This window comes from Phyllostomus discolor, chromosome X (assembly GCF_004126475.2).
Source record: "Phyllostomus discolor isolate MPI-MPIP mPhyDis1 chromosome X, mPhyDis1.pri.v3, whole genome shotgun sequence".
Taxonomy (NCBI): domain Eukaryota; kingdom Metazoa; phylum Chordata; class Mammalia; order Chiroptera; family Phyllostomidae; genus Phyllostomus; species Phyllostomus discolor.
The window spans coordinates 95,812,693-95,826,299 of record NC_050198.1 but is presented as its reverse complement, the minus strand read 5'-3'; the positions used below and the strand labels follow the sequence as shown (position 1 = coordinate 95,826,299).

At 42.2% G+C, this 13,607-nt stretch overlaps 1 protein-coding gene across 3 annotated transcripts; it reads right to left on the bottom strand.

Moving 5' to 3' along the window:
* Window positions 1-3,234: 3,234 nt before the first annotated feature.
* Window positions 3,235-12,993, bottom strand: P2RY4 (pyrimidinergic receptor P2Y4). 3 transcript variants are annotated; one of them, XM_036016489.1, is made up of 4 exons: window positions 12,905-12,993; window positions 12,573-12,761; window positions 11,321-12,367; window positions 3,236-4,676 (listed from the first exon to the last, which is right to left on the bottom strand). In XM_036016489.1, exons 3-4 carry the CDS (start codon window positions 12,358-12,360, stop codon window positions 4,571-4,573), a joined length of 1,146 nt encoding a protein of 381 aa, XP_035872382.1. In that variant the 5' UTR covers window positions 12,361-12,367; window positions 12,573-12,761; window positions 12,905-12,993; the 3' UTR covers window positions 3,236-4,570. The 3 variants fall into 3 exon arrangements, with proteins under 3 accessions (XP_028378952.2, XP_035872382.1, XP_035872383.1); XM_028523151.2 differs by lacking the exon at window positions 12,573-12,761 and having other exon boundaries at window positions 3,235-4,676; window positions 12,905-12,960; XM_036016490.1 differs by lacking the exon at window positions 3,236-4,676 and having other exon boundaries at window positions 9,276-12,367.
* Between the last annotated feature and the right edge of the window lie 614 nt (window positions 12,994-13,607).

Genomic DNA, 13,607 nt, shown 5'->3' with positions numbered 1-13,607 from the left:
TACCTGTACCTCAAAAGTTTAAGAAGTGAAAGGTGAGAGAGTTCACTAATTAATTAGAATGCACAGGTGGGTAAAAGCTAGTTTACAGTTGTTCGTGTGGAAAATAATACAATAATAATAATACAAAAATAAACTCTGTGTTTTGTGTACTCACAACTGTAAACTTACTTTTGCTAAGCACTGTATATAAATTAGAATACATAAAAAATGAATCCAGCCCTGGCTGGTGTAACTCAGTGGATTGAGTGTGGGCTGTGAACCAAAGCATCACAGGTTCGATTCCCAGTCAGGGCACATGCCTGGGTTGCAGACCACGGCCCCCAGCAACGCACATTGATGTTTCTCTCTCTCTCTTTCTCCTTCCTTTCCCTCTCTAAAAAGAAAATAAATAAAAAATCTTAAAAAATGAATCCCAGGTATGTGTGTATAAATAAAAAATAAAAGCAGGTATAGTTATATAAATATATAATAATAGTTAGCTATCAATATGTAAAATAAATCCCAGTTAGGTTCATAGAATTTGGTCAGTGAACACTGTATTAGTCTGCTCAAACTTCCATAAGAAAATACTACAGACTGAGTGGCTTGAACAACTGAAACTTATTTCCCCATAGAGTCATAGAAGTCCAAAGTAAAGGTGCTGGCAAATTCGGTTCTTGGTGAGAGCTCTCTTCCTGGCCCATAGACTGTCGCCTTCTCTCTGTGCCTTCATGTGACCTTTCATCATTGTGTGCAAGAGAGCTCGTAGTCTAGTGGGTTTTTTTTTTCTGATAAGAACACTATCCTATTGGATCAGGGCTCCATTCTTAAGATCTCTTTTGACCTTTATGACTTCCTTAGAGACCCCATATCCATACAGCCACACTGGAGGTTGGGGCTTCCATAACAGAGTGCATGTTATATCTAGAGAATAAGAAGATCACTTTCAGACCTAAGAAATATTCCATGTCAGAATCCAGATTCTAATTGCTTTTCAACTAATAGGGTTTGCTCTGTCAGGTGTATAACAGCAAAATTATAGAGATGATCTAAATGTGCACCAATAGGGAAGGGTAAGTGCATTCACCCAGTTGGAGTACTATGTAGAAACTGAAAGTGACATTGCAGAATTAGTTTTTTTTTTTAAGAAAAAAATCTATTTTTCTAGAGTAGTAAAATTTTCTACTCCTACAATAGTCAGTGTTGAACATTCTTTTCTTTTCCATTTTATTTTTTTTAAATTACAGTTGGCATTCAATATTATTTTGTATTGGTTTCAGGTGTACAGCATAGTGGTCAGACAGTCATATACTTTGCAAAGTGTTCCCCCTGATATTACCAGTACCCACCTGGCACCATACAGAGTTATTACAATATCATTGACTATATTCCCTATGCTGTACTTTACATCCCCATGATTGTTTCATAACTGCCAATCTGTACTTCTCAATCCCTTCACAGAATTATTACTTTTGACAGGAACAAATGTTAGCAAATACATTGTTAACTGAAAAACAGAGTTTACAAAACAGTATGCACACAATGACCTACTCTTTGTAAAAAAAAAAATTGTGTGTGTGTGTGTGTGTGTGTGTGTGTGTAAAGAGAGAGAGATAGAGAGACATAGAAGCAATGGACACCCAGAAGCTGGCCTGGCACAGGCCATGCTATTCCCATGCTGTGAGACTGGTAAATTGGGTACAAGCTATATCACAGATACCAACCTCAGACTAGGTCACCCTGATGCCGGGATGCAGTGAAATAAAACAAGGCCACTCCATCATTTTGTCTAAATACAGACAAAATTAGGTTACTTTGTCGCCCACACAGTACCCAACATCCCTTCTCACAAGCAAAAGCAATCACTGCTCTTTCTTTACCAGTGAATACTTTCTCCTCTTTCTCCTCTTCCCTTTCTGAAAGATTTATTGAGCAACCCAATCAGAGAACTGCCCCGCACTTTCTGACAGTATCCAATCTTGAGTGAACCCTCACCTCCACAGAGCCTCCCCTAAACCACGCAACAAAACCCAAATCCTACAACAGTTTCTTTCTAATACCCTCTCACTCAAATACCCGATGGTTCCCCCTGACATGTGTTCTCCCTCACAGCAATGAGTGATAAACCCAATTTGTTCAACTACAGATATGTTCTTAGCAGTCTTTCAATAGAGACGGGGTGTATGTGTTTATTCACAATTTCATTGTCATTTCTGTACCCACTGAAATTGTATGTGATCAATGATCATGTGATTTCATGGTTACCATTATATCCAATCAGCATAAAATCACAGTATTATTAGCCCTGGCTGGTGTGGCTCAGTGGATTGAGCACCGGCCTGCAAACCAAAGGGTCACTGGTTCAATTCCCAGTCAGGGCACATGCCTGGGTTGTGACTGAAGTTGTGCCCCCAGTAGAGGGTGCGTGAGAAGAAACCACACGTTGATGTTTCTCTCCTTCTCTTTCTCCTTCCCTTCCCCTCTCTAAAAATAAATAAATAAAATATTTTTAAAAATCATAGTATTATGAACAGGGGATGTTATTTGGACTTATTATTAATATCTGAATATATACTTTCAAATATAGATAAGCATTCTAAATGTAATTTGGAGTTAAAAACTTCTGTGCTTTATATGTTGAAATTCTATCAAAGTACTTATATATGTATATATATGCATATTTATATACAGATAATTATATATAATTATTACAGTTAATAATTAATTATAATTATAAAAGCTTTTATTTTGTGTACAAAATAATTAAAACCTTTCAAGTGATTAGCTAAATAGAAAAGTAGATTGATAGTTAATATGAACATTAAGGGAGAATGTGTTATCTAGAGAATGTTAGAAACAATGTTATATCCTCTTTGAACCAACAAATGCTTATGAAAACTTTAACCATAAAGATTAAATTATATCTTAATTCTAATCTTTATAGAACTGTTTAATGTACTAACATTAACAACATTAGAATAAGTTTTAGGAACTATATTTAAATTTTAGTTACCTAATTCCATTTAGACAGTGACTCATTCTTTTCCAGTGACCTCAGCTGAAAGTGAACATTTTATAAAAGATTTTATTTATTTATTTGTAGACAGAGGGGCAGGGAGGGAGAAAAGGAGAGAGAGAACCATCAGTGTATGGTTGCCTTTCGTGCACCCCCTACTGGGTGCCTGACCGGCAACCCAGGCATGTTCCCTGACTGGGAATTGAACTGGCATCTCTTTGGTTGGTAGGCCAGCACTCAATCCAATGAGCTACACCAGCCAGGGCTGAAAGTGAACATTTTTTAATATGCCAAATGCGCAAACTAGAGAGCACAGCAACAACCAAGCAGCTCACAGTGCAGAGATGTTATAGTTGCTGCACTGTTAAGTCAAATTTCTTAAAAATGACTACTGAAGATTTTAAGTTGCAGTAATACTAATTATTTATATAAAACTTTAGACTTGTTCTGATATCCCAGGGATTCATGTTAAAATGGATAATATTTAACTTTGTCCTGAGTTTTAGTTGAATATTGACTTTAACTCTTGGCCATTCAGCATTTGGCCAAAATGGGTCTACTGTGTCCCTTGAATCTGTGTGTAAAATAGGATCTGGAAGGGTATACACCAACATACAAACAGGGACTCTCTAATTTTCTGTATGGTGGTCTTTATGTTATGTTTACCCATTATCCCAGTCTTCCTTACCCAGAGAACCCCAACTGGGTTTTGAGCAGCAATAAATCCAACTTCCCATACACATTGCTCAGGTTGGCTACATGATCTCACTCTGGCCAATGAGATTTAAGCAGAAGTCTACTGGATGGGGTTAGGGTTAGTATATGTCAGTAAGTTTGGTAGGTATCACATAGAACCCCTTCTGCTTAGAAATTTACCTTAGACATTATGATGTTAAAGGCTCCGGATAAATCCAGTAGTAAAGAAATCTTCTTAACATTGTTTAACCCAACCTTTTAAAAACTTAGTAACACCTATTACTTTCCTTGAACATGTGCTTTGGGAAGCTGCATTAGAGAAATGAATAAAGACAAAAACTTGTAAAATCAAAGTAGCTAAAATCCTTAAAGAACCAGAGCAATGGCTACCCTCTGAAAAAGAATTCAGCAAGTCTGACTGGGTAAAAATAAATGTTTTTTTTTTTTTTTCATATTGGACGTAAAGGATTATTGGTAGTGAAGAGAATGAGGCTTACACTGAGCAGTAAACTAAATGTCAATGAGAAATACACAAAATGAGCAGGTACCAGCAGCATGTCACCTGAGAGGGCATGAGTTGATTTTACTCTTGAGTTTTCCAAGTACATCTGGTTTTTTCTTTCTAACAGTAGGTCTAAGAGCATGACTAGATCCTCAAGTGGTGGTACAAAATTTACAGTGATAACCAGCCAGCCCTGAGAAAGTTTTCATCTCTCTCCTTCTCTTGGAGAGTTCCCATGTTTTAATAATTAATTTAGTTTGACTCAAGGAGGGATAATTTGCCTTCTTCCCACTCTGCGACCTAAATACATAAGCTCTGGCAATCAAACATACACCAAGGTGCCCTCAGAGACAGACTTGCTTTTTGGTTGCACTCAACTATTTCTGTGCTTCCTTTTGGTGATGAGCCACATCTTCATTCATACTGGGAATATCAGCTCTGTAGGTTTCAGCACGTAACCCACTCAGTGGGTTATTCTTAAATCTATGGAAAGAGGTAGAGGTGCGTGGGAACTCAAAAGGCAAGAGGAATATAAACACATGTGAACAGATCTTGATTACAAAAGCTTTTGAGCTATTTGAGATCGGCCTCTTTAGTTAATGTCATTGGCTAATATCTTTTGTATGCATAGGTCCAGGTTGGCAGGAAATCAAGTGTTTTTCATTATCTTTCTGAGTGTCTTATCCTCCCCGATTTCTCTTAGGGATTTGACACTATTACTTGCTTTCTTAATCTTTTTTTTCTTTTGTTCAAAGGAATTAAAAAAAATAAGTTGTGTAAGTCCTTTTTGACACTCTCTTCTTCCTTGATAGAATACTAGAGTCCCAACCTCTTTCCTCCCTAGCCATCACTACAGTCATCTCGAAGTGAACTGTTCTTAGCCTTCTGCTTCTCACTCTCAAGTTCCATCTCTGTCATGATCTTAACTATCACTTCTAAGCAGCACCAAATCCAAATCTAGAGTTCTAGTTCCTTGTCTGGCTACACTAAGCTTGAGAACTGTCGAAAAGGGCTTCCCACTCACAGGGACAATACATGATGTTTCTTCTTTTGTTACTCTATTGACACTTTACAGCAGCCCTGCCAGAGTTATTACTATCCGCAGTTTACCAAAGAGAAAACAGAATCCCAGAAACACTAAGAAACTTTTCTGAGATCACACAGCTAGTCAGAAGCAGATCAATGATTTGAAGCCAAGTCTGGCTATCTGACAATTGCTTGTTCTTTCTGCTACTTCTCATCACCTCCTTCACCAAAGTGCTGGCTTTCACCCCATCAGTGAAGGAGAACAAGACTCAGGTAAAGCATTTAGCCTAACCAGTTGGGGACTGCGGGGTGAGGAAGTAGAAAATGTGGGGGAAGTAAAAGCTCAGCTGTATTACCGTGTCCTTCTCTTCACTTCCAGGTTAGCCTTACAGGTGAGCCAAGTAGTGAGCAGCCAGTGTAGTGGGATGTGAGAGCTCCTAAGCAGTCCTATTTTCCTTCAAAATATCTTTCCAATGCCCTCCCTATCTCCACTATTCCTAAAGTGCCCCTAGATCTTGGAGTTGCTGTAGCCTCTTAAGATGGGAACATGCCCAAAAGAAGAAACATTAAACTGAATTACTGACATGTAATCATTCAGCAAATATTTATTAAGCAAATGAGATGATAAAATAACAAGTATTTATATTTGCTTAGATCTCTAGATTTGCACCACAATCTGAAGTATTTAAAGCTGAAATTATGGTCCTCATTTTACAAATGATCAAACTGTGGCTCAGAAAGTCTGAGTGATTCACCCAAGTTGCACAACTGAGCCCCACTTTATAACCAAGGCTCAAACCTGGGTCTTTCGACTTTCAGTCCTGTGTTCTTTCTTTTCTACTGCAACAACTCAAGGGGTTTATAGGTGGGAACTCAAACAAACATACACAAAGAGTTACCATATTTTGCCATATATAACACACTCCTGCGTATAATGCTCACTCACGTTTTTGGCCCAAACTTTCAGGAAAAACTCTTTCACTTTAATTTTTAATTCAATTTTTAATTTATTTATATTTAGATACTTGTTTTTTATATTATAAAGGAATTTTAGCATTTATTTTTGAACATAATATAGTACAAGAATTTTATGTAACAAATAATTACAAAACACAAAAACAGATACAAGGTATTTCAGGTACTACCCATGTAAAATACACACCCTTATTTTTCTCTCAAAAACTTGAACAAAAAAGTGTGCATTATACATGGTAAAATACAGTAAATAGCAATTCAAGATATTAGTATAAGTAACAGCAAAAGACAATAAAGGTTCCAAATGACCAATGTAGATAGCAATAACTGTAGGAGTGACCAGAAAGTTCACTGGGTGAGAGACTACAGAGATGGACTCAAAGAGGAAGTGGGACTTAAGCCTGGCCTTGGAAATGAGGTAGGAAAAAGTGGGAGAAGAGAGGGAAAGCATTCTAGTGGGGGATGGAGAATAAAGGTACAGAGGTGAGAAAGCACAAGTCTTCTTCAGAGAAAGAATGAGGAGATGAAATGAGCTGAAGAAGAGAGATTTGTATTAAGGAAGAAAGGAAAATAAGACTGAAAATGCCCTCTTGAATATCTAACTGAAGAGTTTCAATTTGTCCTGTACACATGGGGGACACATCAAAGAGTTTTGAGTAATACAGCAAAACTGTGAAAGCAGTGTTTGGGCCAATGAATTTGGCAATAGCATTGTGTAGAAAGCATTCCTGTGAGGAGAGACTGGAGGTCAGGAAGACCAGTTAGGAGACTGGGACAGTCAGTCAAGGCTAAAGTGACAAGAGATAGTATTAGAATGGTAGCAGTGGGACCATAAAAGAAGGCCAATTGTAATTGACATGATGAAGAAAGAAATGTCAGAATCTCATGGAACAGGGAGGGAGAAGAGTTCACGTTGCCTGAGAGTTTGCAAGCTTAGGTGACTTGAGGAAAGAAAATGCTATGAACATAAATAAGTAAGACACATAGGGAAATTTGTTCAGGGAGTTTAGTTTTTCACACCTTGTGTTGGAAATAACAGTGAAAGATCCAAGCAAAACTGTCCAGTGGGCAATTGATGGTTTGGAAGTGGATTTGGGAGGAAGTTAGGCCTAGAACATGGTATAATGGAAGGATCTCTGGGATTCAGGGGACTTGAGTCTTAGTTCCTTCTCTGCCACTAATTTGCTAAGTCACAGGCAAGTAATATCTCTGGGCTCGTTTTGTCCTCTCTAAAGTGAGGGGCTGCCCAGGCCCTAGAAGATTTCTGAGGTACTCTCAAAGACTATGACTCAATTGAATTGTACTCACACGTATATATGTTCGCTCCAAGAGAAAATCAAGGGCCAGATGGGGGAGGGGATTAAATAACTCCCAAATGCTCTATGACAGAACTTGGAATTCTGTTTACTTTAGGGAGTAAATGATAGAGAGAAGTCATGCAAGAGAGAGGAAGTAATGAGAGAGAGAAAAGTCAGAGGAGAGAAATTTTAAATCAGGGGAATAAAATGAGAAACTAAAATAAAAGGTACTACAATAAATGGAAGAAACATTTATATTGGGTTAATAAATATATTAAAGGACATATTTAATATATAAGAATACCATGAAGATGCCAGTTGAAGAAGGATACGAACAGACCGTTAACACAAGAGGAAGTGCAAATGGTAAATCTATGGGAAAGTGTTCAATCTCGTGAGTAGCCAAAGACATTAAATTAACAAATTAATGTTTAAACCATCCAAAAAGATGTATCAAGCCCAATGCTAAAGCAGCAAGGGAACTGGAACACTCATGTGTCATTGTGGCATTACAAATTGGTGCAGTCCTCTTGAAGATCAAGATCCATAAAAATATTCATGGTCTTTGATATGGTAATCCCACTCCTGGGAACCTTTCCTAGGAACAGGATTACAAAGAGGAAAAAAGCCACATGCATTAAAATATTCAAAGCACAGAAAAATTGGGAGTCACTTAAATGTCCAATAATAAGGGAATAGTCGAAAAAATATAATCTGCTTGTGGATGTAATTTTATGCAGCTACTAAAATGATAAATATGAAAGACTGATGCACAAAGAGAGTATTTATGATAACATGTTTTTGCAGAATTTAAAAACATATGTGCATGTCTACACATATAAAATATATATGTATGTATTACACAAACAGAAAAAGTGTGGAACATGAGAAAATGAAACCAATTGTCTAGGGTTTGAAAGTGTAGGTGATTATTTTCTCCCAAAATTTCCTTGAATTTGTCATAGTGGAACTTTTTTAGTGTTGCTTTTATAAAAAAAAAATTAAAGAGGATATGCAGCAAGGACATCCTCAGGAAGTCAAAGATGATAAAAGCAAAGAAAAGATCACTGAAGGTTTTGCTTATGAGGTAATTTGTGTTCTTCTAGCTACAAAAAAAAAGTGTAGGAAGGGAACCAAATTAGGAGAGCTAAGAGGTGATTTTGTGGTGAGGAAAAAAGGGTTATGGGGTTCTTTCTAGTAATGACAGTGAAATGAATAAGATGAAGAGAATAGTAGCTAAAGGAGTCAGCAGAGTCAAAGTACCATTGGGAATGCTTTATTTTCATTTGTTTGGGGAGTGTGTGTGTGTGTGTGTGTGTGTGTGTAGACAGATGAAATCAGTTATGTAAGAGACTGAAAAGGATGAAGAAAGATAAAAGAGTCAACAACAGGGAGTCCTCTTCTGGGGCTGCAGGGAAAGAAGGGAGAAAGACAAGATGGATATAGAAGTAGAGTTAGCATAAATGAAGCAGAAGGAAGTTGAGGTATTTGATCTTAGTTTTGGAGGAGGTGAGGTAAATCTTGTGTGTGTTTTTTAAGATTTTAGTAATTTACTTTTAGAGAGAGGAGAAGGGAGGGAGAAAGCAAGAAACATCAGTGTGCAAGAGATACATTGATTGGTTGCCTCTTGCACACCCCACACTGGGGACCTGGCCCACAACCCAGTCGTGTGCCCTGACTAGGAATCAAACAAGTGACCTTTCAGTTCGCAGGCCAGCGCTCAATCCACTGAGCCACACCAGCCAGGGTAGGTGAGGTAAATCTTAAGAGATCATGAAGTAGGATGAAATCAGGGCAGTCACTCTGGAATGTTCACTAGGAATTCAGTAGGCTTAGAGGGATGGGGGCTTAGATGAAATCCCAAGACAAGAAATGTCAGTGGGTCAAGCCATCCTTGTTTTCTGGCTTCATCTGAAGTCCCCTCCAGTCTAGAGTGGAGAAGATGGGCTCAAGGGGAAAATCAAGGTGTTTAACTAAAGTTAGGGTGAGAGCAAAGGCAGCCATAAAGTAGCAGACCACAAAGTCTGGACAATTAGTCTCATTTAAGTATATGGGAGGCCAGGTCAGTTGTGATGGAGAGAGCAGCTTTCCTAGGTGGCACTTGTGGGTAGGAGAGATGATAGGCAAGGAGGCTGTGGTCATAGGAATAAAAGACAGTGAGTTGCAGATAAGGACAGGGTGTGTTTAGGCAGTGGCCATGAGACTGGGAAGCTACTAAGAAGGCCAGTTCATTTACTCCAAAAGGAAGGGGTCCCTGGGGAGCAAGCAGGTCTTGGATATCTGGCAGGGGCGGGGGAAAGAGGGCACACTAAAAGAATCTAAAGGGGGACTCAGAAATGGAACTCATTTTTCCTCCCTGCACACCGGTCCCAACCTTACTCTCCAGAGAGACTTAGTAAGGCCTAGTGAACCAATAGACAACTAAGAGATCAGAGACAGGCCAGCAAGGGTAGGGTAAAACAAAAGGAAGGCTGAAGACTCCAGAGGCCAATGGGCTGGAAGGTGATTTCAGAAAGGGGGTGCCTAGAAGAGTGAGCCCACTCTTGTCACAAAGGCCTGCCCAGAAACTCTTACTTCCCAAGGCTTGGGAGTTAGTGCCCCAAGTTCCACACAACACCCCATAGCCAGAAGCCTGTAAGAACTAAGATGGAGCTGAGAGGGGGTGGGTGGCTCGATGGGAGACTCAGAGGGGGCCTATCCCAGTCCCAGTGCCCTGCTCTAGCCTCAACACCCTAAAGCCTGTTCTGAAAGAGCCGGCGACAGATTTGTTCTTTATGTAGGGCAGGAGCTAGAGAAAAGGGAGAGACCAGTGAAGAGCCAGCTCTGGCACTGATCCCTGTCACCACCTACTACCTCTGTACAAACCTGCTCTACCCCTTGATGCTGGAACTTACATCCAGCATGTGAAAGCTCCTCCCTTTCATTCACTCTGAACCATTCACTGTTCCTTTCATTACATACAGCAGAACTGTCAATATGCTCTGAGCAAACATCACAAAGGAGGGGCAGTCCCATTCCTGTTCCAAAGGCCCTTATCAGCTTACACCCTGTCCCCGAGGCTCTTCAGAATCCCCAAGCCATGGTGAGACTTGGGGTTCCCTCTCTATGTAGTGGCTACACACCAGGTCAACACAGCCATGTCTCCAGCTGCATGTGGGGGCCGTGGCATGTGGACTTTCTGGGACTGTGCCCTATTTCAGCATCTCAGTAGGTCAGGCTATCCTGCCTTCAAGGGGGAAACCAGGAAGTGGGTGTGGCTGTCACATATGTCCCATCCTTAGCATTTGTGACATGCCAGTTCCCCCACCTCCCGATTCTGGCAGTCTCCATCAGATGAGTGAGGCCAGTCCTGAGATTACCCCAGCTTCTCCACTGCTCCAGGCGCATGCTCTGGTCTGGGTGGAGAACTCATGCTCTACAAGGATGTGCAGGAAAAGGAGGGGGAAGGAGGCCTGGGGAAGCTTTCCAGGAAGCCTCGTAGGATTAAGAAACAGGACCAATGGTCCCAGGAATGGGGCAGAAACAAAAAGAAAGAAGTAGTAGAGGAGAAAGAGTGGGTGCTACCTACTGCCTTTGGCTAAAAAGTAGAGGCACCTGAAGGATTTATGAAAGATGGGGTAACTCATGATTTTCTTGGCTGCCTCTAACCCTCAGGGGGAGGGTCTCTTACCAGAGCCTGGAAAGAGGAGGAAGCAGGTATATAAGGTATGACCATTAGGGACCCCTGCCCTGCACTCACCGCCTCTTCTCTCCCTTCCAGGCTTCCAGTGTTACAATCTATCTTCCCTAGGGGTAGGGCAGCTACTGTCCTGGGGGGTGGCTGTCCACCTGCAGCTGCTATCCTCACGCAGAGACACCAACGCCAGGGAGGAGGAAGCCTTGGGGGGCCGTGGGGTGCCACCGCTGCAGAGCATCCCAAGCTGCCTTCGGTACTTGTCTCCAGTGAGCAGGTAGAGCACAGGATCCAGGCAGCTATTGGCACTGGCCAGAGGCCGGGTCACTTTGTAGACCACGTTGACAATGTTCAGCACCCGGCAATCAGCGTCCACCAACCTCGCCATGTAATAAATGGTGCGGGTGATGTGGAAAGGCACGAAGCAGACAGCGAAGACAGTCAGCACCACTGCAATGGTGCGGAGAGTACGCAGACGAGAGGACGACTGGGCAGCCCCTGGCAAAGGCCGATACAGGCGCCGGGCCATGAGCCCATAGCAGACAAGAGTGACCAGGCAGGGCACACCGAAGAGCAGCCCCATGACTACTGAGCTGAAGTAGACATAGTGGTGAAAATGCTCAGGCCGAGTGGTGTCATGGCACAGGATGGTGTCTCCATTGACGCTGGTTGTGACAAAGAACAGGTTGGGCACAAGGCAGCCGGCAACAACCAACCAAACAGCCAGGCAAAGAAGGCTGGCAAGGCGAGGGCGGCCCCAGCGCAGGGCCCGCAGTGGGTGGCAGATGCCCAGGTAGCGGTGCACACTGATGCAGGTGAGGAAAAGGACGCTGCAGTAGAGGTTCCAGTAGAAGAGGAAGCGGACGAACTTGCAGAGCTCAGTGCTGAAGGGCCAGTGGTTGCGGGCCGCATAATAGTAGATGAGGGTGGGCAGCGACAGCACATACAAAGTGTCTGACAAGGCCAAGTGGAACATGTAGGTCGCTGTCGCATCCCAGGGTCGGAGGTGAAAGACGAAGAGCCAGAGGGTCGGGGCATTGAGGCCTAGACCCAGCACAAAGACAACTGCATAGCTCACAGGCAGCAGGATGAACTTGAATTCCTCATCAAACTGGCAGTTCAGCTCCACCTCAATGTTGCCAGAGTCTGAGCTGGGACCTGGAGTTGTGAGCAGCAAGGATTCTGTACTGGCCATGGTCCCCCTAGAGGTGAAAAAGGCAGAATTGAGGGCACTGGATTTCCCTGCCTCCACCCCACACCCCCTAGCCCTGACCTGAGGCAAAAAAAAAACAAAACAAACAAATAAAAACAAAAACAGAGAACAGGGAGGGTGATGGGTATAGCAATAGTGGGAGCTGAGCTGAGAGTAGTAAAGCTGGGTGCAACCCAGGCCAGCCAGGTCCCTACCTGAGCTCCCTTGGTCCAGCCAGGGGAGTGGTGGGTAGCAGGCAGTGGTTTGGGTCGTTCTCGTTCTGTGGCTGACTCTGTCTTTCAGAGCTTGGCTAGCTGAAGAGGGTAGAAGCCTACCAACACTCTCCAATATGAGAAGATGCCCAGACCCTAATTGTCTCCTAGTTTGTCACAGCAGCTGTGTCCCTGTGAAGAGAGCATCTTTTCATTTGGTGACTTCCCCTCCCCTCTTATCCCACTCCCTGTGTCTTCCTATTCCAGTTACTTCTGACTCCTGGTCCAGCCCAGGAATCCCATCGCCACTCTTACCCAAGAAACAGGTCTCCTACCTGGTCCCCTTGAAGCTGAGCCCAGCTGACTCTGTCACGCTTCCCTTTGGCAGCCAGAGGGCATATCCTTGGGGGCGGGGCCGGGGTGTAGCCTGTCCCTCCTCCCATCCTGGGAGACTGTCAGAGCCAGCAAGTCCCATGAAGATTATCTAGTCCAACCCACTCATCGTACAGATTGCGTAAGGGGCCCAGTGTGATTACTATTTAACAACTTCTAAATGACTGTAGGACAGAGTACACAAGAAACGTCTAAATTTACACAGATGAACAGCCAGGCCACTGGAGATAAATACAGCTACGGGACGATTATACAATCTGTATAAATGAACATGGGAACATGGGAAATGAATGTTAACACGGGCAACTGCAAGGTAATACATTGAAAGATTTTGGAAAATTTAAACTACTCATATAAATCTTCACTCCATGTGCATGTGATCATAACAAATGCTTATGTCACACCTACTCTGTGCAAGGCACTAAGTGCTTTACACTTACAATGCCCCCCCAGGCTTTCTATGGAAGCAGGTAGTATTGTGGTCCCTACTTTGCAGATGAGAAAACTAAGCACAGACAGTTTAAGTATTTTGCTCATTAATGGAAGAGCCAAGATTTGAACCCAAGCAGGCCTGCCCTTGAAGCAGCCTCCAGTGTCCATATACCAGATTTCTGTTTGGTCACCTCTCTAAGCCACTGGCCATAA

Coding starts and splice junctions, on each gene's coding strand:
- P2RY4 (XM_036016489.1), bottom strand. CDS start 12,360: ATGGCCAGTACAGAATCCTTGCTGCTCACAACTCCAGGTCCCAGCTCA. Junction 4,677..11,320: donor CGTGAGGATAGCAGCTGCAG/GTGGACAGCCAC, acceptor CTCTTTCCATAG/ATTTAAGAATAACCCACTGA.